At 44.2% G+C, this 26,235-nt stretch overlaps 1 protein-coding gene across 1 annotated transcript; it reads right to left on the bottom strand.

The window, feature by feature from the left end:
• Positions 1-243: 243 nt before the first annotated feature.
• DLD (dihydrolipoamide dehydrogenase) lies at positions 244-25,716 on the bottom strand. Its single transcript, XM_079993678.1, has 14 exons — positions 25,557-25,716; positions 21,593-21,668; positions 20,181-20,260; positions 19,005-19,073; positions 12,975-13,044; positions 11,373-11,473; positions 9,742-9,885; positions 8,113-8,214; positions 7,044-7,234; positions 5,657-5,827; positions 5,000-5,189; positions 2,538-2,675; positions 937-1,026; positions 244-768 (listed from the first exon to the last, which is right to left on the bottom strand). The coding sequence occupies exons 1-14, from the start codon at positions 25,593-25,595 to the stop codon at positions 703-705; spliced, it is 1,527 nt and encodes a 508-aa protein (XP_079849804.1). The 5' UTR covers positions 25,596-25,716; the 3' UTR covers positions 244-702.
• Positions 25,717-26,235: the final 519 nt, after the last annotated feature.

Here is a 26,235-nt window from a genome sequence, read left to right on the forward strand (position 1 = left end):
ATGTTGGCCTGCTTATGCAACAGCTTGGTCCGAACTCTTCCACTTGCTTTCCACACAGTGTATTTTTTAATACCAATTTTTGTTTCTCCAAAAGAACTTGATTTTCTTTCAATAAGTTTCACAAAAACGGAGGTGTGTTTCCATTTTTAAAAAATATATCGATACAAATGGCCGTTCACAGAGCAAAACCAGCTGTACGCATTTTGTCCTACATATCAAGAAGAGCCAAGACAAAGACTAGCCTTGGTTAAAAAATAACTTTAAAAAGATTGTGACGCGTTGAAACCTATTGCTATCCCTCTCACTGAAATTACCACGACAGCATTGTGCAAAGGTGACAGAGGCATATTTTAAGTATCATGATATTACAGTATCAGTTCCTCAGCAATGACAGAACAGCAACACTGGATAGTATCGATAATTATATTTTGCCCGAGTACATGATGGACTCTTCTTAAGCACGCTACAATCTTAAGCTGTCATTGCTGTAGCTTGTCTTCTGCAGAAACCTAGAATGTACAAAACAAGCAAACATACTTAATGTACAGCTGTTGGGTGATTTCCCAACCCCAAATCTGTTTAAATAGCTCATGTTGAAAAGAAAAGTTCACTTAGTTAAGTCCCAGAAGTTTTCAAATGACTCAGCTTTTCACAAAGCCTTCTGACAGTTTTCAAAGGAAAATATGCTTTCTGTGTTTTGCTTTAGAAATTGATCGCTTTGCCAAATGATGCTGCTAGATTGGCTTCCCTGAAGGCTTCAGACACAGTCTGTTGAGAACAAAAGAAAGTAATTAGGAAAAGGTAATTGGGGGGGGGGGTGTCACGAAGAATCGGACACAACTAAACAACAATTGGGGGGGGGAACCTTGCAATTATGTGGATCTTCAATTAACCCACAGAGAGACAAAAATGACTAGACAGCTCACACCAACTTACTGGATGTGCGTGGCAAACTCTGGCAACATCTTCACATGATGCTCCATATTCCATTGCAAGAGCAGCTTCATTAATCATTTCTCCAGCACCCTGGAGGGGGGGAATTATTATGATACAAGTAATAAATGTACGAGAAAAAATTAAAAGCGGAGGTACAGAGAACAATAAATAGAGCTCTGTGTATTCTGTATTTTTAAAAAGATTATCAAAATTTGGTGTCAAATCTGATTTGCATTAAATGCTTAAGTTAAGCAACTATACATCTAGCAAAGGCTTAGGGCTGTCAATGAAATCTTCATTAAATTATGCAAATACTGTTTAGGGGGGAAAACAAGATTTACATATTATACATTTGCATATTTCATCAGCTGCCATCTTCGAAGAGTTATTACCGTGTGAGAGAAAACAACTGGGGAACACCACTTCTAAGATGCCATTGGCTTCTTATATTTGTATGTAATAGTATCATAAATCTGGGTTTAGATGCCAGTTTGCATGCTTTCAAGCATAGCTTCATAGACATAAGGACTGGAGACATGCTATTTAAAAAAACATCACACCCATGAAAGTTGAGACGCTCAGGATGTTTAAAGTTGTGCATAAGACCAAATTATATGCTATTATCACTGCACACAGAGTGCTCTGAACACAGTGTGCATGATGGGGTTTTTCATGTTCTGGTTTGCTTTTGTTGTTTGTTTGTTTTTAAAGAATTGCATTCTGCTGGCGAATGCCATGACTGTCAAAACCTCAGACTGAGAAGCATGGAGTAAGAGAAAAATCATACAACACAAAACTGTGGCAAAGTCCACTGTGCCGCACACTTGGTAGTGGCACATGGTAATAGCACACCATGACTGGGGATTTAGGAGCCAGCATGTGAAAAGCCTTAAATCTGCAATCCCAAAAAAATTCAAATTCTGCAGTGGACTACGTTATGCAAGAAGGCATGTGTTTATTTAAAATGTCCATGAATCCATCATTTGTTGTGGCATTCTTAGGTTATCTTCTTGAATTATGGAAGTAAAAGGTACACAGAACACCAAGAGAAATGTAAGAAGAGCAACTGAGGTGTGGTAAACATTTGGGGATACAGTGGTGCCCCGCAAGACAAACGCCTCGCAAGACGGAAAACCCGCTAGACGAAAGGGTTTTCCGTTTTGGAGGCGCTTCGCAAAACGAATTTCCCTATTGGCTTGCTTCGCAAGACGAAATGTCTTGCGAGTTCCTGCTGGTTTTTTCCCCTTTTCCCCCCCTTTTCCTAGGCCGCTAAGCCACTTATCAGCTGATCCGCTGATAAGCCGCTTAACAGCTGATCGCTAAAAGCCGCTAAACCGCTAATAGCGCTAATCCGCTAAGCTGTCAATGGGCTTGCTTTGCAATACGAAAAAACCGCTATACGAAGAGCCTCACGGAACGGATTAATTTCGTCTTGCGAGGCACCACTGTATAGACATTTTTCTGAAATCTTACAAGCCACCAGCAAATGCTTAGAGGCCAGAAGTATACATGGTTGCATATTATGAACGCCTGTCCACCAGAACCAACCAAATATATTCAAGATTCTGAAGCACTATGTGCAGATTCTGCATAGTACTCACTGCGCCTAAAATATGCGCTCCCAGCATCCTGTCTGTTGTTTTGTGACTTAGCATCTTCACCAAGCCGTCTGTGTCAGCGTTGGTCTTAGCTCGGCTGTTGGCAGCAAAAGGAAACTTGCCAATCTTGTATTCTACCCCCTAAAAAGCAAAAGACAGTTATGAGAAGCTGGACATTATCTCCTGCACCTGGCAGAAAAACTAAAGTATGACTTCTCTGGCAGTTCGCTGCATCTGAGCTCCGAAAGGCCAAGTTAGGGAGGGCTGCTCACATCCTGCTCCACACAAAAGTATTTCCTACATAGAAAACTAGGTGTCCGGGAGAGGGTTTTATCCTAGCCGCCTCCCAAACACAAATATTTTCAGTCCTGGAGTTGCAACCCTGCCATCAGATGTGGTGCAGTACACTTTACATTTTCGTGAGGTCCGAAGAAGACATGACCATTATAGATCCATGTGCAGAAACTGCTGCACTTGCTTAAGAATATGGAGTGGGAAGTGGACACTTGATTTAAGGCAGTGGCGCTCTCAAAACAGCCCCTTTCCCCAAATTGTTTTCTTCCCACTGGGGCTGCCGTAACAGAACCTTACAGAAAAGCACTTGCTACTTTGAGACAAAAGGCAGGAAAACTGAAGAGCACTCAGAAGACACGTATGACACCACGTATGTAACATTCAGAACTGCAGCAGCATTGTTTCCAACATCCATGGGGTTCTCACTTCCGAAAGTTTTTATCAGTGGTTTGTTTCTGGGAGCAGGACTGAACAACAACTATGATTCCTAGCAGCCGGCTTTGTGGACTTATGGCTGCTCTATAGCTATCTAAAACAATAACTGGGAGGGGGGCCCATCATGAAAGCCTCCCTCTCCTCTCCGCTATAAATTGAAACACTGATATTCAAGCACATTGTTGCTACTGCCAGATCCATTATTCTGCCCTTTGCTCCAAAAGAAATGCAGGTCCAGTTTGCACATCGTATTTAGCTATGGTTAACTTAGTGTTCCTAGTCATGCTGGCCACATGACCCGGAAGCTGTACGCCGGCTCCCTTGGCCTATAGAGCGAGATGAGCGCCGCAATCCCAGAGTCGGTCATGACTGGACCTAATCGTCAGGGGTCCCTTTACCTTTACCTTTATCTTAGTGTTAAAGCACAAGCATTCAGGTACTCACAGTAAAAAAAATAAATCGTATTGCTCCACTCCTCCCCCCAGCTGTTCTGGTGCAGTGTTACTTGGCACTAAGCCATAGTTTGGTTTAGCTTTATGTCTGGACCCAGGCTGGTGGTTTGCCTCCCCTGAACGAACCATGGTTTAATGCAAAAGTTAAAAATAGATTTGAAAAGAAGACAGCATCACAAATGATCCGAACAAAAAAGGAGAGCAGTGCTAACCGCTGCTGAACGCCAATGCCCTTTTAAAACATGTTGTAGAAAGGAGGAGATTATTGGGTTGTTTTTGTCATTGTTTTTTATGTTTTTATGTTGTGATTTTATGTGGCGAGACCTGGGGGGAGGTATACAAATTTAATAGATAGATAATAATAATAATTCTTTAGTGAAGCTCAAAGCAGTTGAAAGCAAAAAATACCTTCAGGAGTCTGAAAAGTTCTTAAAATTCATGGGTTGTCTGGAGCAAGAGCCTGTGGTTTGGATGATATTCTAAGCCAGCCTTTCTCAACCTGTGGGTCCCCAGATGTTGTTGAACTACAACCCCCATCACCCCTACCTAGCAAGGCCAGAGCTCATGTGAAATGAAAACATCTGAATCTCTACATCATGTTATGTTTATCTGCCCTTTGTACAGTTCAGCCCGTGCTAGCATACTAAACTCCATAATCCAGCCAATGGCTGACAAACCAGTAGACCTACAGCTTGCCTGGGTTCTTCAAGATGTGGATCCTTATATTACCCTACAGGTTGCTAAATTCCTAACAGCCGTCCTCTCGTACAAGAGACGGAATGGAATGTTAGCTGATTATTGATAGTTATAAGAATTTTCTATAACGACATCAGATATTGATTTTAGTGTAGTGCAATTTTTTTTTAATTTTAATCTTAATCTTAAACTTTTCTTATGAATGGCTAATATTTGTCCTTGTGAGTTGTGAACTGTGTTATACTACTTGTGGCTTGTACGAATCCGCTGTTTTGTTTGATTTGTTTTTTTGTATTGTGTGTCATGATGGGCGTAAAGCCGAATAAACATTTGATGATGCCAGAGCTCATGGATGATGGGAGTTGTAGTCCAACAACATCTGGGGACCCACAGGTTGAGAACCACTGTTCTAAGCTAAGCTATGGTTTAGCTCTGGGCAGCAGGACTACTGGGTGAGGAGCAAACTGGCTGAGACGTTTGCAGCAAATACTTAGCTGCTTAGCTGTGGTTTGGCTTAGTGACACATGCAAACCAGGGCATAGACACACTGCTCTACTATGAGCGGACAGAATAAACTACAAATAGTACCTCTTCTTTCAGCTGTTCCTCCGATTTTCCAATCCAGGCAACTTCAGGATGTGTGTAAATGACCGAGGGCACACAGTTGTAGTCAATGTGAACTGCACCTCCAGCGATTCCTTCAACACACAAAATACCTTCATCTTCCGCTTTGTGAGCAAGCATCGGTCCAGCAACTACATCGCCAATAGCATAGATGCTGCCAAGTAAAGAAAAACAGGCAGATAGACATAAAAACGTGCACTGTAACAGCAGCGTTTGACCCATTGTCCTGAATATACATGGAACAGGCTAAAAATAAAATAAAAATACAACAAAGAGTCAAATTTCTAATCTAATTTGAAACTTTCGTTTTTTAAGGTAAAATGACTTTGAGCTGCAGTCTCGTTTTAACCCAAAGGTAAATGCCAACGGGCTTGTTCTTGTCATCCTTTTCTAGCATATATTATGATTGAAAGCAAGAGTAACACAAGCCAAAAGAGGAGATTGTAACAATCTGACACAGTATAAATCTTCCTCCACTTAACCAATGCTCCCACGTTAAACTACATCCAGTTTTTATACCCATCTTGCTAATGCAACTGAACCTTAAATTTAAACTCAAAATAGCAACTCAGAAAAAACAATTTCCAACAGCCCAACAACCCATCTGATTACTTCACTTACTTTGGGACTTTGGTTTGGAATCTGTTGTTGATCGGGATTCTTCCCCTATTATCTAGTTCAATACCCACATCTTCCAGGCCAAGATTCTTAGTGAATGGGCGCCGCCCGATACAAACCAGAAGTACGTCACAAGTGATCACTTCTGCCTTGCCACCAGCAGCAGCTTCAATCCTGGGGGAGACGGAGTAGGGCAGTCCTCATGAATGGAGAAGCAACATACTGCTAGTACACCTGTTGTCACTGAATCCTGATCACTCCTTTTTATCTAACAGTTATGGGTCGTTACGCGGATAATATGTCAAGGCCCTGCAAAACTACAGCAAATTATGGTTAAGCCATACTAGATTTACATGTATTTACATTCACGTCACAATAAGTGACTACAGCAGTTCTCCAACAAACAGCTTAAACGAAAGAAATGTTATAATCGTCTCATAACTGTCACAACACCACCTTGTCTATAATGAATAGGTGGGATTATCTCTTAAACCCCCCTTCGAATTGTTTCAACTACGCATTGTCCAGCTCTTTTCTGAATCTTGCCAGCTGTGCCACAAACAATACAATCAAATGGCATAGGAATTTTGTGAAATGCATAGAGTCTACACATCGAGAGAATAACAAATGCAAGTTTAAACTTTGTGGTTTTTATCCAGCCACTTTAATTCTGAGGGATAAAACATGCAACTCGTGTAAGATTTTGAACATGTGAACAGGATGCCAATGCCTATTACATTAGAAACATTTCAATTTGTGCAGTGTAAGAGGCATATGTAACTGTCATTATCCAAGATTAGCAGCTCCAAGAGGACTTGTCTGTGTTGTGTTTTTTTTTAAGCATAAACTAATGGATTACATCACCTATGTCAGCGGTAGCTCTGCAGATGTTGGACTCCCAACATCCATCAACCCCATCCAGCCTAGCCAATGGTCAGCAGGGATACAACCCAGTATATTTGATTCTACAATATACACTTTCCATGCCAATAGCTACAATTCTGTAAACATGTTTCCAGAGATGAAAATATATTTGAAATAGCCTAAGAACCAGTCTCATATACAGTAATACCTCCGTGAACGTCCGTCTTGTCTAGTGTCCATTCCGGCGAACATCCGCAGCAAACCCGGAAGTACTGGAACAGGTTACTTCTGGGTTTGCTGCTTGCGCACGTGCAGAAGCGCTAAATCACACTCCGTGCATGTACAGAAGCACAAACCACTCCGCAAACGGACCCCGGCCACAAAATGAGGTACAACTGTATATAGATGCCAGTAATTCCACCACTCCTTTGATCCCATATCTGATCTGGGGCTAATTTAGGTTTTATAAAGAGAAGACAACCCGTTTCTTTAAGTTACATATTTACATAGTTGCATACATACTTACGAAACATCAATCTTTCCATCGGGTCTCTTGGTAGCACCGGTAACTTTAGTATTCAGTTTAAATTTAAAGCCTTGCTTCTGGAGAATACGCTGGAAGTTCTTAGATATTTCCATATCAATACCCAATCCACCTACGTGGCCCAAGAACTCCACAGCTGTCACATCTGCACCGAGACGCTGCCAGACTGAACCCTGCGATGTAAACAAGCCCATTTTTACTTTAATTTTTTTTTAAAAAAAGAGAGAGGGAGTGATTTTATAGCTCCTGTGTAGCTTTTGCTACAAATTAATCTGACTAATGGCAATCATGGAAGATTCAACTCCACCAGAAATCTTTAAACCGGGAATGTTTTGTAATCTTTTTAAACTCCACCAGAAATCTTTAAACCGGGAATGTTTTGTAATCTTTTGCACAACGCCTGCTACACTTTCATGACAATTTCACTGACTGATAAATTTCCTTAACTGGGAACACAATAAACCAGGAATGGGGAACGTGTGGTAACTCCCATCATCTGAGTCCACTGGCCATGCTAGCTGGGGCTGATGGGAGTTGGGCGGGGTACAAATAATAAATTACAATTACAACATCTTCTGGAGGGTAACTTCCCCGATAGGTCTTGGAATAACAGCAGAATTTTTTATCGTAATTCAAAGGCTTCCAGTCCTGCAGAAGCCCTGCTATATATCAGCCCTGTGCAAATATTCACTAAGCCCCATGTGTTCGATCGTGCAAGCATGCAAGGCTGCAAACCAGAACGGCCTAGAAATAAAGCCTGGATGGCGTGGCACCTCCACGTGCCAGCTGCTGCTATTTGCTCAACTGTTGCCATTTGGAAAACTATTTCTATGATTGCAAGAATTGTAACAGCCGTATAAGCAGCCCCCATAGAAGGGCACTGGTTTATTCAACCCATGTTTCCTTAGTACCTTGACTGGTTTGCGTGACTGCCACCACCCAATAGACCCCTACAGGCAACTGCATGAGGCCCAGAAATATTTTTTCGCATGTCAACTGGGAATAGTGACAGACGCTGAAAACATTTTAATGGAGGTAGAGCACTTCTTACCAGTTCCACACCAATGACTCCTGCACCGATGACCACCATTTTTTCAGGGACTTGCTTCAAAGAAAGAGCCCCCGTGGATGATACAACCGTATCCTCATCAATCTAAACAAATTTAAAAGAAAAATATATCCCCCCCCAAATATGAGACTTTTGTATAAAAGCATACACTGTGTATAAAATGCCAACATTTTTTTCAAGGTAATATGTAAGACAGCAGCCATACCACCATGAACACACCCAATTTCCTCTGACATCAGAAGTGAATATTTAACAGCTACCACACCATGGTGTGTGTTTAGCCTATTTGTATCTGCAAATGGGATTTGTTGCACAATATATATTTGAGCTGGGGGACGCAGGTGGCGCTGTGGGTTAAAGCCTCAGCGCCTAGGGCTTGCCGATCGAAAGGTCGGCGGTTCGAATCTCTGCGGCGGGGTGCGCTCCCGCTGCTCGGTCCCAGCGCCTGCCAACCTAGCAGTTCGAAAGCACCTCCGGGTGCAAGTAGATAAATAGGGACCGCTTACCAGCGGGAAGGTAAACGGCGTTTCCGTGTGCGGCTCTGGCTCGCCAGAGCAGCGATGTCACGCTGGCCACGTGACCCGGAAGTGTCTCCGGACAGCGCTGGCCCCTGGCCTCTTAAGTGAGATGGGCGCACAACCCCAGAGTCTGTCAAGACTGGCCCGTACGGGCAGGGGTACCTTTACCTTTACCTTTACCTTTTTATATATTTGAGCTAGTTTGCATGTTGCAAACACCTCTGGCCATAAGGAAGAAAAGTTTGACCTGGCCTAATTATGGTTTCTCTGAACTTAACCATGGTTTAATTCAGGGCAACAAACCACTATTTGAAACCATGTTTTGCTGCTGGTTTACAAATCTTGGCTTCCTATCAAGTGTGGTTTGCTATTACATTTCAACTTAGGAGCCTGGCTTAATCTTTGTTGTTTCAGTGCATTATTCTTGCCATTCAACTAGTTACCTCAGCACAGGACAGAGGCAGCTAGAAAATGAAACCGTTCTCCAGACCAAGCAACTCTTGATGGCACTTTTCCAGAAATGATCCTCCTCATTCTGGATTGTATACATTAGTCACACAGATGAGACGCCCTGAATGGAATGGGCAGAACTAACTTGGGCCTTTTAATTTCAATGGACTTCAGTGGATACAACTCTTTGCCTAGCTACAGCCTCCCTTCATCGCACAAGCCTACCTTTGCTGTAGCTGTGCAAGGTGAAGGGACCTCAGCCTAATTTGCCAGCACATGCAACTCAAGTCCTAGCAAACTAGCATGATTCTTACACCTATGGAAGGTAACATAAATAAGACTGAAAACAGAAGCAACAAAGAATACTAATGTTTCTATTTGACATCCCTGTCGCTGGAAAATTATAACTTGTTAATGCAACATATTAAATGACCAAACAATAGCACCTGAGAACTATCTGCTGCAGGTATAGAAAAGGGTTAAGAATTTCTGATCCCAATACAATGTTAAGCAGGGAGATTTCTTGACTCAGGGGGTGTCAAACACAGCTGAAAATGTGGGTTTGCTGGCCCATTTTTGCAGTCAATCAATGGCAAGTAAGCAGTGAGCACACTAGTAAAAAAGTTTAAAAATCAAGTCATACCGTAATTCCCGGGAAAGGTGTTACTTCTGAGCCAGTGGCTATGAGGATGTTCTTTGTATTAATGACCTGAGTGCTGCCATCATCTTTTGTTGCGGTGACCTGGTTTTTGCCAGTTATTTTTCCAAACCCAGAAACATGTGTCACCTTCAAAAAAGAAAGCTCTTGTTAAACAAAATCAACTAAGAAACATTTCAGGTTGCAGCAATCTTATTCTTTACCCTGCTTAAAAGGAGGCACTGAAATCTGATACACAGAGGTTGATGGAGTAAAAAGCTTTTTGTATTTTTTGTGACACAGGGCACACATGAGATGTTTCAGTTTTTTATTGTGGCACACACTAGTGTTTTTAATCTAAGCAAACAACTCTTTAAATTTCCGTGCATTTAACGATTACAACTTTATCCTATCAGCATGCAGGTCCCAGTGATTCCCAAGAACACCCAGGAGGCTGCCAGCCAGCCACCTGTTTTTAAAAGTGTGAAGGAAGTATATAAATAAATATCTTCACTTTGAAAGGAAGCTTGGCCTACATATGAAGCAGATTAGATGGCTGGCAAGCCTTTAAAGAACAGGGGAAACTGTAAACAGCACACATATTGATGGGGCTTCTACCTTCAGCAGTTGCTAGTGGATATGCAGCCCATGATATCCTAACCAAGTTAAGAATACTTCATCCTATGGTTCTTCGGGGATGTATTTGACCATGTTCAGACTATATTTCTGAGCAAAGGGAGTTAATTATTGCTCTGGCTTCTCTCACCAAGAACTACCAGTTTAGATTTGAAGATGGGATTAAAACCACTAATTTATGGGCAATAGCCAACGTTAATCACCCTCAGGCAATACAACAACAACAACAACAACAACAAATTTATATCCCGCCCTCCCCAGCCGAAGCCAGGCTTAGAGCGGCTAACAACAGTAAAATGATACAACATTCTAAAATCAGTTCATTATAAAATCAGTTAAAATCAGATTAATGGCAACCATTGGGCTAGAGTTCTGTGAGGATTGCCAAAGGAGGGGGTCAGGCTGTGCCCTGACCAAAGGCCTGGTCGAACAGCTCTGTCTTGCAGGCTCTGCAGAAAGATGTCAAGCCCCGCAGGGCCCTAGTCTCTTGTGACAGAGCGTTCCACCAGATTGGAGCCACAGCCGAAAAAGCCCTGGCTCTGGTTGAGGCCAGCCTAACCTCTCTGTGGCCCGGGACCTCCAAGATGTTTTTGTTTGAATAATAAGGTCCCCCGTGGGACATACCAGGAGAGGCGGTCCCGCAGGTATGAGGGTCCTAGGCCATATAAGGCTTTAAAGGTTAAAACCAGCACCTTAAACCTGATCCTGTACTCCACCGGGAGCCTGTGCAGCTGGTATAGCACTGGGTGAATGTGATCCCGCAGCGAGGAGCCCGTAAGGAGTCTCACCACGGCATTCTGCACCCATCGATTTAAATGGGTCCACTCCCCGTATGACTTGCGTATCATCCTCCATGTGATGAATTGAAAATTGGGCTGCCGTTCTGGCAACCACTTATAGAAAAGCGGCAACTTACACTGGCACCAACTTCTAAAGCAACTAAGAAATGGCCAGGAATAGCGCAAGCAGTAAACTGCTTTTGGTTCAGAGTCCAGACGTACCTTGTTCTGTTTAAACAAGTGAGCAATTCCCCCTGTTAAGGCCTTGACTGCACCACTTTTCTGCTCCATCATCTTCTCTAAATTCAGTTTGAGTCCTGTAACTATATAAATATGTGCAAATGCAACACACTTTATTTTTGCAGACTTAAGCACATAGCAAAGTTCTTACAGTTCTATTAGATGTTTCAGTGAAACATCTAGCAAGTTTTATTAACTTAAGACACCAATATCTCCATCCTTCATGTATCTCCATTACCCCCCTGGGTGTACCCTACAATACTGAAGTTGTATCAGAGGATTCCTTGGAGCTTTTCCACAAAAGACCCTGCTGTGAGATAAAATGTGGTGGCTGTGGACAAGGACTGGCTTGTGGCTGGGCCCCAGTTCTGCAGACCCTTCCCCAGGAACATTCTCATGGCACCAGAACTGAAAAGTGTGAGGTGCCGTCAAGCTCGGACTATTATTCCAAGCTTTTAGTGGAAGATGTACCCTTTATGCTGCTGGTGATATCTTAATTGCTTTTTTACTGATAGACTATTCTGTAACATTCTGGACTTGGTAATTTTAATTTGTTTTACTTTTCATTTGTTAACTACCTTGAAAGCACTATTAAAAGGGGGGAATACAAACGTCTTGAATAATAAAACAATGTTCAGTTTATTTATCATTTCAATCTATCCATTTAAAAGGTGTCTCTGATTAATCAGGTGTAATACACCAGCACCACTTTTCTTAAATAAAGCCCTCCTCCCCTTTCCTTCACATAGGAGAGCATGCCTCTTCTAAGAAGATGCCTGTCACAACAAACGTTATCCAAAAATAAAGTCTGCTTCTTGCTTTAAAATCTTATGGTTATTTCTGTGAACTCAACAGACAGGTTAATACACATTGCATGGGATGGTGACTAAAAGAAAGAGAAGCAGGCCTATAAAATTGGCTTAAATATAGATATTTTCCAATGATTTAAGTTTGCTTAGATCAGAATCAAGACCATAGCCATGGAATAACCTGACCCTTCTAGGGGCATTTTAGGTTGCTTCCCTGAATTTTTATTTTTATTTAGAACAAAATTGAAAAGCAAGCCTTCAAAAGCCAAGGAACATCCTGCTTTTTCATGCAGAGGGTGGAAGAACATTGCTTATTCTCCCACCTGCTCTAAATCAAGCAGTGATTTATCAAATCCCACCCACAGGAGCAGCAGGAACGGAACACAGGGCTGCACCAGGAAGCATGTGAAAGCCGTGCTGTGCGCAAGGAATGTTAAGCACAATTCTTTCTATCAAAATTTAAGTCTTTTGCCCTTTCCTCTACGGACAAGAGCAACTCACGGACAATATTCTACCCAGTAGCTTAGACCAAAGGATTGTACAGGATTCCAGCTAAGTATTGGCCTGGCTGGCAAGTTTCTCGGTATATATAATTTTAATTTAATTAACATCCTGTTAAATATGTAGAATAGACTCCCTATATTTAGGGCTTTACACTATCTTAAGAGGATGCAGCAGTCTAACCCAATATCCAATCCCGTAAATTATCTCACTATGCACTAGCACAGCAAAACCAGGATATTTGGAATGTCAACAGATGGTATTTCATACTTACCCTCGATTCCTCTACTAGCAAAGTCTTTTCCATGGGCCAAATGATACAGGTGTGAATTGTTTAGCAAGGCCTGTAACATAAAACAAAATTAAACTAAGCACATAATTTCCACAGGGTATATTGTAGTATTGTACTGAAGTTCAGGAGTGGCTAACCTGCAGCCTTCCAGATATTGTCGGACTGACTGGGGCTGATGGGAGTTGGAGTCCAACAACATTTGGATGAGCATGGGTTAAGTCACCCTTGCTATAGTATGACATCACTACTATTTATCCTAAGATCAGAATGAAGTAATTTCACATTGGTTATTAATATGTCTTCAGGAAAACACCACCATGTTCTGCACTTGATGACTGAATGAATAAATGAATGGAAGCCTGAATGGACTACATAAGTTTCCACAAAGAACTTCCTTATCAATTCACATTATCTCAAATGCAATGTTCTTCAAGGTAGTCAGTTCACACAATCAGCTGCTTGTCATGAAGTAATCAAGTGACATAGGTGCATGTGTGAACCAATGCTCCATTAGTGGTCAGTTTCTTTTCTTTTTTTGGTATCAATTTTTTATTCATATTGCACATATACACAGAAAAAACATAAACAAAAAAAGAAAATCCACCACATACCTTATACAAATTATATCCACTTCACAAATCATAAATAAAATACATAACTGAGTTAGTCTCCTTGGACTTCCCTCCACTCCTTTGGTAAGTATCGAATAAATTATATAGTCGCGTACTTTTAAACTCTTTTACATAGGCCTTTCCCGCTGTTAGAGTTATTTCAACCCTGCCAGTGTCACCTGAGATTTAGATTCCATATGTTGTTGTTGTTGTTTAGTCGTTTAGTCGTGTCCGACTCTTCGTGACCCCATGGACCAGAGAACGCCAGGCACTCCTGTCCTCCACTGCCCCCTGCAGCTTGGTCAGACTCATGCTGGTAACCTCGAAAACACTATCCAACCATCTCGTCCTCTGTCGCCCCCTTCTCCTTGTGCCCTCCATCTTTCCCAACATCAGGGTCTTCTCCAGGGAGTCTTCTCTTCTCATGAGGTGGCCAAAGTACTGGAGCCTCAGCTTCACAATCTGTCCTTCCAGTGAGCACTCAGGGCTGATTTCCTTCAGAATGGAGAGGTTTGATCTTCTTGCAGTCCATGGGACTCTCAAGAGTCTCCTCCAGCACCAGAATTCAAAAGCATCAATTCTTCGGCGATCAGCCTTCTTTATGGTCCAGCTCTCACTTCCATACATCACTACTGGGAAAACCATAGCTTTAACTATACGGACCTTTGTTGGCAAGGTGATGTCTCTACTTCTCAAGATGCTGTCTAGGCCTGTCATTGCCCTTCTCCCAAGAAGCAGGCGTCTTTTAATTTCGTGGCTGCTGTCACCATCTGCAGTGATCATGGAGCCCAAGAAAGTAAAATCTCTCACTGCCTCCATTTCTTCCCCTTCTATTTGCCAGGAGGTGATGGGACCAGTAGCCATGATCTTCGTTTTTTTGATGTTGAGCTTCAGACCATATTTTGCACTCTCCTCTTTCACCCTCAATAAAAGGTTCTTTAATTCCTCCTCACTTTCTGCCATCAAGGTTGTGTCATCTGCATATCTGAGGTTGTTGATATTTCTTCCGGCAATCTTAATTCCGGCTAGGGATTCATCCAGCCCAGCCTTTCGCATGATGAATTCTGCATATAAGTTAAATAAGCAGGGAGACAAAATGCAGCCTTGTCGTACTCCTTTCCCAATTTTGAACCAGTCAGTTGTTCCATATCCAGTTCTAACTGTAGCTTCTTGTCCCACATAGAGATTTCTCAGGAGACAGATGAGGTGATCAGGCACTCCCATTTCTTTAAGAACTTGCCATAGTTTGCCATGGTCGACACAGTCAAAGGCTTTTGCATAGTCAATGAAGCAGAAGTAAATGTCTTTCTGGAACTCTCTAGCTTTCTCCATAATCCAGCGCATGTTTGCAATTTGGTCTCTGGTTCCTCTGCCTCTTCTAAATCCAGCTTGCACTTCTGGGAATTCTCGGTCCACATACTGCTTGAGCCTTCCTTGTAGAATTTTAAGCATAACCTTGCTAGCGTGAGAAATTAGTGCAATTGTGCGATAGTTGGAGCATTCTTTGGCACTGCCCTTCTTTGGGATTGGGATGTAGACTGATCTTCTCCAATCTTCTGGCCACTGCTGAGTTTTCCAAACTTGCTGGCATATTGAGTGTAGCACCTTAACAGCATCATCTTTTAAAATTTTAAATAGTTCAGCTGGAATACCATCACTTCCACTGGCCTTGTTATTTGCAGTGCTTTCTAAGGCCCATTTGACTTCACTCTCCAGGATGTCTGGCTCAAGGTCAGCAACCACACTACCTGGGGTATATGAGACATCCGTTTCTTTCTGGTATAATTCCTCTGTGTATTCTTGCCACCTCTTCTTGATGTCTTCTGCTTCTGTTAGGTCCTTTCCACTTTTGTCCTTTATTATGGAAATCTTTGTACGAAATGTTCCTTTCATATCTCCAATTTTCTTGAACAGATCTCTGGTTCTTCCCATTCTATTGCTAACTTTTATATGCCTGTTATCTTTGTCCATGGAGTTTTCTTGGCAGGGATACTGTAGTGGCTTGCCGGTTCCTCCTCCAGGTGGATCACGTTTGGTCAAAACTCTCCACTATGACCTGTTCATCTTGGGTGCCCTGCTCGGCATAGTTCATAGCTTCTCTGAGTTCTTCAAGCCCCTTCGCCACGGCAAGGCAGTGATCCATGAAGGGGAGATTCCATATACATTAAGTATTCCTTCCAATTATCATGAAATTTCTGTTCGTCTTGGTCCCTTAATCTTCCTGATATTCTATCAAGCTCAGCATAATTTATCATTTTAACCTGCCAATCACTTATGTTGGGTATTACTTCTAATTTACAATTTTGAGCTAACATAATTCTCTTATCTTCTTTTTTAATTTCTTTACTGACCATTCCTAACAAAAAAGCTTCTGGCTTTTTGGGGAATGTATATTTCAAGATTTTTTTAAGTTCATTATAAACCGATTCCCAAAAGCCTCTCACTTTATAACACGACCACCACATATGGTAGAGGTCACCTTCTACCTCTCTACATTTCCAGCATCTTTTATCCTTCAACTTATAAATCTTCGCTAGTTTCACTGGTGTGTGATACCACCTGTAGATAATTTTCCACAGGTTTTCCTTTAGTGCCATCTTTCGTGTAGCTGGACCATGGGTTGGCAAACTAAGGTCTGTGGGCCGGATCAGGCCCAATTGCCTTCTAGATCCGGCCCGTGGACGGTCCGGGAATCCAGGCAGCCGGCATAGTGCGCACACAATGGTTTTTGCAACTCAGCCAGCCTTGGGGGTCAAAAATGAGGCGGACAGCTGCTTGAGACAAGCCCCTTCTCCGTTCGTGATGCGCGCACAGAAATCTTTTCTTCTGGGGTAGGAGATGGGGAAGAGGGAAAAGGAGCCACAGTTTCGATTTCCACCATGGAGCTGCCAGTGACTGACTTCAGGAAGGGCAGTTATGGCGGCAGGGGCTCAGAGGTGCCTCGGGAGCGGCGCCCGCCAGTGTCTTGTGACGGTGGTGCTTCCCGCTGGAGGAAGTGGGGAGAGCCTCGGTGGCTGCGCTCTGAAGCAGTTCTGCACTCTGCTGGGGAGGCCGCTCATTAGCTACATGGAAAAGTAAACAGCCGCTGCCTCATCTTCCCTCACGTGGGGAAAAGAACATTTTTGCCTGAGCGGTGCCGGCCTGACTTAGTGTAGCCAACGGCTTTTCCCTTGAGCCACGCATGCGCATACACTCTCCAGGGCTGACAAGAATGGCGCACTTACCCCAGCCCCCCACTACGAGAGAAATAATAATTGTCAATGCGTAAAACGCAAAGGAAGCAGTGTGGGTGTATGAGGGAACACCCTCTCCCCCCAAAAAAATCACATTTGGGCAATGTTTGGGTTGGTCCCAATAAGGGTTTTTGCCAAAAAAGTGGGTCATAATCATGGCAACGTATAGTCCGGCCCCCCACAAGGTCTGAGGCACAGTGGACCGGCCCCCTGCTGAAAAAGTTTGCTGACCCCTGAGCTGGACTCTTGAAAGCATGTCACTTTCACAAAACCACCAGGAATTAAGCAACAACACAAAGGAGCAATATCAACTCAGCAGCAGCATAGGGTTCGTGTTTGGCATTAATTCTATCCAATTAGTTGGGAAGTCACAAAGATTCTCAAAGAAAATGATTCCAGATTCCAGAATAAAAAGACAACTACCTTCTTTGTAGCATATTTAAAAATAAATTCTTGGATTTAAACCACAGATTTATTTGCTCCTGTGGACATTCTATGTCTAATTCCAGAAGTAAAGCTGTGCACTTTTTTTTTTTTTTTGCTGGCTGTGGATCACCTAATAAACTTGTTTGGTTATATAAATAAAAGGACATACATAACTCAGATTTTAATAACTGTAGTCTTTCCCTTATCACATTCCTTTCTTCTGTTGAGAAGGATATAATCCCATTAAAAACTGAATACTAATATCTGTTACATTTCCACCCTGCCCTTCCTCCAAGGGCTTCAGGTACCTGATTCTCCCACATCCATTTAATCCTCACAGCTACAATTCACGTAAGGTCACTCTTGAGTTTCCATGCTCAGCCTCTCTCTCCTAATTATGGTCTGACACACTAGCCAACACACCAAAGCTACTGCAAAACGACAATTCATGACTTCTCATACTGTGGGACCATATTGGCTGTGAGTCCTGGAAGACCTGCTCCCTGCCTTTTCCCACTTGGCCTGAGATAGTGGAGGCCTGACTGACAAAAGCTGAAGCTGCTGAACAGACTCTTGGGTAGGGATACTGTTTAGGAGTTCTTGTTGCTGTTGCTGATATTAAATTTTTTTGTATCTTTATTTTTAGATCTTCTGGGATTTTTATGTGGAAATTGTTCAGTTCAGCTGTGTACAAGGCCATCTTTGGCATATGCGGTGCCAGGGTGCAAAAAACTGCCCAGCGCCATTTTTTGGGGGGGAGGCCAAAGTTGTTGAGCTTTTTTAGGGGGGCAGCTCAGAGTTTTTGAGCTTTTGGGGGGCATGCAACTCTCTCCCATGCCGCTGTGGGGTGGGGGGAAGGAGGGAGAGCAATCCCCACAGAGGCTTGGGAGGGAAGCTGCGAGCCTCTCAACGGCCCGCCAATCCAGGCACACAGGAGGGCGGAGCAGGCCGGATGCCTCAGCACCCGCAGCAGAAAAGCCTGCGATGCTCGACAGACTCTGCTCCGCTTCGCAGCGGCTGGCCTGGCTCTTCAACCCCCAGACTCCAAATCTCACCCCTGGACTCCCACCCTGTCGCCCCTGAGAGCCTGGCTCCTGGATGCCTTGCACCCCTAGTGCCTATGGGTAAGTTTGCCCTGGCTGTGTACTTTTTGAAGAGCTTTATTTATTTATGACTGTTATGCTTGCATTCCTGGGCATAAATCTTTTCAGGGCTTTAACTATGGAAAGACAGAATGCAAATAAAATTATGATGACGATGACGATGCAGATTTGATTAAGTATTTTCCCACCATGAAGCTGATGAGCCCCGGTAGTAATAGTAAAGGGATCCCTGACCATTAGGTCCAGTGGTGGCCGACTCTGGGGTTGCGGCGCTCATCTTGCTTTATTGGCCGAGGGAGCCGGTGTACAGCTTCCAGGTCATGTGGCCAGCATGAGTAAGCCGCTTCTGGCGAATCATAGCAGTGCACGGAAACGCCGTTTACCTTCCCGCCAGAGCGGTACCTATTTATCTACTTGCACTGGTGTGCTTTTGAACTGCTAAGTGGGCAGGAGCAGGGACCGAGCAACAGGAGCTCACCCCATCGCGGCGATTCGCACCGCCGACCTTCTGATCATAAAGTCCTAGGCTCTGTGGTTTAACCCACAGTGCCACCTGCGTAGTACTTCTGTGCAAAAATGAATGTAGATGTTCCTCCAAGCTAGATACAGCACAAGGTGAGAACTAAAAACTGTACCTACCTTAGAAGGTATGCATCCAACATTCAGACAGGTCCCTCCTAGTGTTGCGTTCTTCTCCACACAGACAGTCTAAGAATTAAAAGCAAAAGGAATTTTCATAAAACAGTCTCCCCGCCACAGATCAAATAGGCCACAATGGGTTCCTGCACTTTTATTTTCAAACAATTCATTCTTTTTTCTTTCTTTTTTAGAACACTCCTATAAGAATTTTTTCTAATGGGAAAACTTTCATTTTGTTAGACAGCTCCCGTCATTCTTAACCAATGGCTATTCTGACCAGGGATGATCAGAGTTGAATTGCAACAACATCTAGAGACTCGTAAGTTCTCCATCACTGCTAGAGAGAAACAGAGCATCACAGATCTTCTGAAGAAATATCTGATATAACCTTATCTGCTTCGAAGACACCATATTGTCTACTACATAATAAAAGCCACATCTCTATATGAGAGACACACTGCTGAAGAGTTTATTCTTAAAGCTTTTATTTCAAAATGAGCCTGCTATAATGTGTATTCTCTATTTATTAGATGTATCTGGCATATTTAGCCTCCTAACTGTGCCAAGTGAAGTCTGCACATTACCTTTCCAATGTGACACAGCTTTTGTTCAACAAACAACTCTTTCCCCCAGGTTTGTATAGCAGGTTCTTTAGAGTGCAGTCAATTTAGAAGAACACAAGGGATCCTGCTGGATTAGGCAAATGTCCCATCTAGTTGAGCTTTCTCACAGTGGCCAACCAGATGCTGATGGGATACCCGTACTCTCCCCCTTCCAGTTTCCAGTAACTGGTATTCAAAAGCATACTGCTTCTAACAGGTAGAGCATAGCCATCATGTTTATTCGCCACTGATAGTCTTGCCCTCAATCAAATTGCCTAATCCAGGCATAAGCAAACTCGGCCCTCCAGATGTTTTGGGACTACAACTCCCATCATCCCTAGCTAACAGGACCAGTGGTCAGGGATGATGGGAGTTGTAATCCCAAAACATCTGGAGGACCAAGTTTGCCTATGCCTGGAATCCTCTTTTAAAGCCATCCAATTTGCATCGTCAAGATACAGACGGCCAAGCTACAAATGGTCATCTTCTTTTTGACATAATTGCAAGAACCACAACTGCAAGATTATCTGCGCCACGGCTACATTATGTGATTCTTCTCATCCTGTTTCCTTACCTTAAAGCCAAGTTGAGCAGCTTTGATTGCTGCAACATACCCTCCAGGGCCAGATCCAATGACAGTAACATCGGCATCAACTGACAGAAAAAGATGTCAGATGTTTATAAGATGTGGAAGATGTAAGAAAATATTTTACATTTAAAAAATTTCCAGTGAAATATTTCACAGACAGAAAAAGATCACATAGGGTTGTGTGATCCATCGAAGCAGATCCACTGAAATCAACAGGCATGACTAAGTCCATTTTTTTCAGTGGGTCTGCCCAGAGTATCTTTCTTGAATACAATCCCTCTACCTATTCTTTAAAATGAGAAAAAGAAAGCAATGCAATTCTTTCCATTTAAAAAGAAGAAAGTTTCTGAATATGTCATCTACCAGTGCTGCATTAATTTTGATTGGAATGCAATCAAAGTACATTTGCATGTGTTCCAATGCAATTAATTGCACATACTTAAGAGATGTATGAGGACATTTACATTATTACATATTTACAGTGGTGCCTCGCAAGACGAAAAGAATCCATTCCGCGATTCTCTTTGTCTAGCGGTTTTTTCGTCTTGCGAAGCAAGCCCATTGACGGCTTAGCGGATTAGCGCTATTAGTGGCTTAGCGGCTTTTAGCGGCTTATCAGCTTAGCGGATAAGCAGATAAGCGGCTTAGAAAAAGGGGGGGGGAAAGGGGGAAAAAGTCGGAAAAACTCGCAAGACATTTCGTCTTGCGAAGCAAGCCCATAGGGAAATTCGTTTTGCGAAGCGCCTCCAAAACGGAAAACCCTTTCGTCTAGCGGGTTTTTCGTCTTGCGAGGCAGTCGTCTTGCGGGGCACCACTGTATTAAAATGATTTATATACTGACTTAAAACCAGAAGTTACCAAGACAGTGTACAACATAATAATGCAAGATAGTCCACTAAAAGATATTTCAGTAAAAAAAAAGTATACAGGAACAATAACAACTGATACAACAATCCAAGTAAGCAATCTAACCGATCAGTCTTCCATGGCTACAGAATTGTTATTTATCATCTTTTTTTTATTATAGCTAATATCACAAAAATACATTGGTAAGCTTGAGGTATTGTAACACAATGTTTGTGGTATTTCAACTGTATTTTCCTTTCAAATACATGGAAAAGGGGCCTGATCCTTTCCAGTCACTACTTCCATGTATCTTGAAGGGAATTTTTTTTTTCTCTTCTCTTCTGGAATCTGCATTGCTACCACAAAAAATGTGGAGAAGCAATCTTCATGTGTTGGTCAGGCAATGATACAACTTTTCACAGTGTAGTAACATCTTAATAATCCTGAGAAACATCACATAGGCAGAAATGGTGAAACAATGACCCAAAATATTTAATTGTACAGTTTGATGTGCCATTTGAATGTAATGTTTAAAGTTACATAATATTTACCTTGGTCAGCATAGGTTCTTAAAGGCACTACAGAAATGCCTTGTAAGCCAGGCTGGATCCGGTTAAAATGGCTTCTCTGATTTGAAAAACAAGAAGAAATATATTTATGTTCTCCAATAAGGAAAGTGTATGTATTAAAGAAACAAATTGCTATTCACAGGATTAACTAAACTCATTGAAATTCAATATTCATTTTAAAACCTTCACTTGTACTCCCATTTTAGTTCCTAAGGAGGCATACTTTCTATGGGTCATTTTCTTCTTCAGATCCTCAATATCTGTATTTATCATTTGAAACAACCAGGGTGGGATGGAAATTATCACAGTGTATTGGTAAAAACCCTGCCTCACTTGTGTGATTTCTGCACACTGAGCAACACTTATGCATCATTAGCTGCTGGAGTTAGAAAAATAAATGTTGGGAAAGTTCCACGGAAATCTATTCTAATGAGCACCTATTCTGAACATTGCCTTTCACTGCTGATAGGAAGTGGCAAAGTCTATGTACAGATAAATCCACAAGTCAACACTTCCTCGCTTCTTTTTGACCTCTGACTTATTAGAAAATACAAAGACTGACAACTTTTGAACACCAAAGGTCTCTGTGGAGAATGCAAAAGGCCTCGCAGACCGCCTGGCATCTCTTATCATAAGGCGATACTCTCTAGTGCAGAACAGCGAACAATATATGTCCTTTACTTCAGAATACGACAGAAGAGCCCGTTCTTTTTGAATTCTTCTCCTGGAAAAGTCAAAGGAATAAGCCTCTCTACAAGCTCAGATGCAGAAGCTATAAAAAGAAACAAGTAATGCAAAGTAGAATTAAGTAGATCAAAGGATTGCCAAGTCAAAGGGGGCTTCTTGTTTTTTAAAAAAGAGATGGTACGAATAAATTTGCAGGAAGCTGCTGCAATCCCCCTTTACCAGCCCATGTTTCTTGCTTAGGTTTGCTGCAACCACATATAAAGATGCCAAACCCATTCACCACCCACCAGCACAGGCAATATGACTTGGCGGTCAAAACAGTAGCAGAGTCCTCCTTGCCTCTCTCAAACTACCCTGATACCTTCTCCTCAGCTAAGGGGGAACTTAAAACCCACCCCAGCAGAGAGAGAAGCAGCAGCATATACTGTATTTTTCACTCCATAAGACGCACTTTTCTCCTCTTAAAAACTAAGGGGAAATGTCTGTGCGTCTTATGGAGCGAATGTGTGGTCCCTGGAGCTAAATTGCCAGAGTGCGGCACGCTTCTGAGCCGCTCTTTGGGGCTGGTGGGGGAAACCCGGGCTTCCCCTGACAGCGCTCCCTCTAGCTGTTCTAGCTTCTGCCTTAGCGGCGCGAAGCCTCCGCAGGGCAGCGGGGAGCCTTCGCGTGGCTACCCCTGGCTTTTGCGGGAGGTGGGGGAAGGGACAGAGCATACGGCTCTGTCCCTTCGCCCACCTCCCGCAAAAGTCCCCAAGAGCCGCGCTCCCTTTAAAGAGCACGCAGCTCTTGCAGGAGGTGGGGGGAAAGCCAGTAGGCTTGCTTTCACTGAAGCCAGGAGGGCAAGAGGGATCGGTGCGCTCCCTCTTAGCCCAGGATGCTTTGCATTGCTTTCTTGTTTCTTGTTTCCCTCCCCTAAAAACCAGGTGCGTCTTATGGTCTGGTGCATCTAATAAAGTGAAAAATACGGTATACTGCAGCTTAGACTAGATGCAAGGTGCAATACACCTGCTGGGATAGCTCAGTCAGTACAGCATGAGACTCTTAAAGTTTAGGGTCATGGGTTTGAGCCCCCCCCCATTTGGCAAAATATTCCTTCATTGCTGGGGGTCGGACTAGATGACACTCATGGTCCAATTCCAATGCTGCAATTCTATGAAATGGCCACCACAGCACTAACAGCTGTTGGGCTTTTGAAGTTGTGTGGCCTTATTTCCTCTGGCTTGCCCCAAAGTTCCATGTGCATAACAAGCCGGAGCGGACAGCTTCACCTTCTTGTTGAAATCCATCTGTCTCAGGAGGCAATGGAGTTGTGTGTCTTTGAGGGTGAAATCAAACCGGTGGGACAGTTGCAGCGTTTTGTTGCCACTCTGGAGCAGATGACAGCATACAGTTGTTGTGCTGCTGCTGCAGCAGCAATAAAAACTTCATAGCGGCGAATAAAACTTCATATTGGTGCCCCAATAAAACAGCTAGGGCTGTTTGCAAAGCTAAGCAGGGTCCGGTATGGTTTCAAAGTGGATTTTTTTTTTGGGGGGGGGAGCTGCAAGTTGAGACTCCTACATTGCAGAGAATTGGATTTAGATGACTCTCCGGATCCCTTGCAACCCTACAATTCCATGATAAAGGAACACACAAAAATTATCTTACACCAAACAGTGTTTGGTCTGCGAGGGCTAAATTGGTAGAGCAAGAGATGCTCCAACTCAGGGCAGTGGGTTCGAGCCCCACGTTGGGCAAAAGATTCCTGTAGTGCAGAGGGTTGGACTAGATGCTACGCCCTTTTGTGGCTCTTGGTGTAGTGTTATTGGGTTGTTGTTTTTATTTTGATTATATCTGCTGGGGCTTTATATGTTGACCTTGTTCTGTGAACCGCCCTGACACCTTCGGGTAAAGGGCGGTATATAAATTCACTGAATAAAATAAAATAAAAATAGATGACCCCCGTGGTCCCTTTCCAACTCTGCAATTCAGACCATACGGGCTGATCACTGCCTAAAACACAGCTCTTTCTTCGGCCTCAGGGCGCCCCACGTCGCAGCACTACGACTTGGATGATGGACTCAAGGGCATCCTGATCAAATTTGCAGATGACACCAAACTGGGAGGGGTGGCTAACACCCCAGAGGACAGGATCACACTTCAAAACGACCTTGACAAATTAGAGAACTGGGCCAAAACAAACAAGATGAATTTTAACAGGGAGAAATGTAAAGTATTGCACTTGGGCAAAAAAAATGAGAGGCACAAATACAAGATGGGTGACACCTGGCTTGAGAGCAGTACATGTGAAAAGGATCTAGGAGTCTTGGTTGACCACAAACTTGACATGAGCCAACCGTGTGACGCGGCAGCTAAAAAAGCCAATGCAATTCTGGGCTGCATCAATAGGAGTATAGCATCTAGATCAAGGGAAGTAATAGTGCCACTGTATTCTGCTCTGGTCAGACCTCACCTGGAGTACTGTGTCCAGTTCTGGGCACCACGGTTCAAGAAGGACACTGACAAACTGGAACGTGTCCAGAGGAGGGCAACGAAAATGGTCAAAGGCCTGGAAACGATGCCTTATGAAGAACGGCTAAGGGAGCTGGGCATGTTTAGCCTGGAGAAGAGGAGGTTAAGGGGTGATATGATAGCCATGTTCAAATATATAAAAGGATGTCACATAGAGGAGGAAGAAAGGTTGTTTTCTGCTGCTCCAGAGAAGCGGACACGGAGCAATGGCTCCAAACTACAAGAAAGAAGATTCCACCTAAACATTAGGAAGAACTTCCTGACAGTAAGAGCTGTTTGACAGTGGAATTTGCTGCCCAGGAGTGTGGTGGAGTCTCCTCCTTCTTTGGAGGTCTTTAAGCAGAGGCTTGACAACCATATGTCAGGAGTGCTCTGATGGTGTTTCCTGCTTGGCAGGGGGTTGGACTCGATGGCCCTTGTGGTCTCTTCTAGGATTCTATGACTCTATGACCCCTGCCCCATCGACCTCGGGGGCGGCTGTAGCCACGACGGGACTCCCATGGGGGGAGCACAGCGGCCTCCTGGGCGGCCGATTCCCCCTCACAGCCGCGACCTGGAGCGGCTCCCCGCCCGCCAAGCAGGTGCTCCGCCTCGGAGCTTCCCCTGTTGAACAGCTGCCTGCCAGAGGCGCCCAGACCCGACCGGGCCCAAGGTCGGAGCGCGGCCTCGCCGGGGCGTCGCCTGAGGTGAGGCCCGCCGCTCCTCCACTCCGCGCCCGCCCGCCCGCCCGCCCGCCTCGGGCCGCTACCTGGGCGAGAGCGCAGTAGACGCGGCTCCAGCTCTGCATGTCGGCCTCGTTCGGGCAGCGTCGCTGCCGCCTCAGCGCCAAGCACCTTCAAGCTTCGCCCTTCTCCGCCCGGCCGCTCTCTGAGGCGGCTGCGGCGACGAGTCGCGCAGGCGCGCGGCGGGGAAGCGAAGCAGGCCTCCGCGCGAATGCCAGGTCTCGGGAAAGGGCACGCCGAACGTGCCAGTACGTACGCAGCAGAAGCTTGCGCAGGCGCAGAAGGGGAAAGTGGAGCCTCGCGCCGACGGCAGGGTCCCGGGAAAGGGCACGCAGCGTACCCACCCAACCTGGCGGCGGAGGTCTCTTGGCGCAGGCGCACGGAGGAGAAGCGAAGCCGGCCTCTCGCCGAACGCCAGGTCCCGGGAAAGGGCACGCAGCGTGTCCCACCCGCCTAGCAGAGGAGGACGCCTAGCGCGGCTCGCGCAGGCGCACGAGGGGGATGTGAAGCCGGCCCCTCGCGAAGGGCAGCCTCCGCGGCGATTAGGCGCCTGGGATGCTGAGTGGGCCTTGCGCCTCCGAGGGGGAAGCTCGGCTTTGCGAGCGAGTCGAATGAAACTCCCGCCTTTGCCCCTAGAACTGTGGCATTGGGGAGGAACCCATCCCAACCCCTTGCCATGCAGGAATCTCCCAAGGTCTGCACTCA

This window comes from Podarcis cretensis (assembly GCF_951804945.1).
Source record: "Podarcis cretensis genome assembly, chromosome: 10".
Classification (NCBI taxonomy): Eukaryota; Metazoa; Chordata; class Lepidosauria; order Squamata; family Lacertidae; genus Podarcis; species Podarcis cretensis.

What these genes read in the sequence shown, in the direction of transcription:
- DLD (XM_079993678.1), bottom strand. Translation starts at nt 25,595, where the DNA reads ATGCAGAGCTGGAGCCGCGTCTACTGCGCTCTCGCCCAG. An exon ending in TTGGATGCATACCTTCTAAG is followed by an intron (nt 13,045 to 19,004) that starts GTAGGTACAGTT and finishes TTTATGTTACAG; the next exon opens with GCCTTGCTAAACAATTCACA. An exon ending in GAGTTTGCCACGCACATCCA is followed by an intron (nt 769 to 936) that starts GTAAGTTGGTGT and finishes TGTTCTCAACAG; the next exon opens with ACTGTGTCTGAAGCCTTCAG.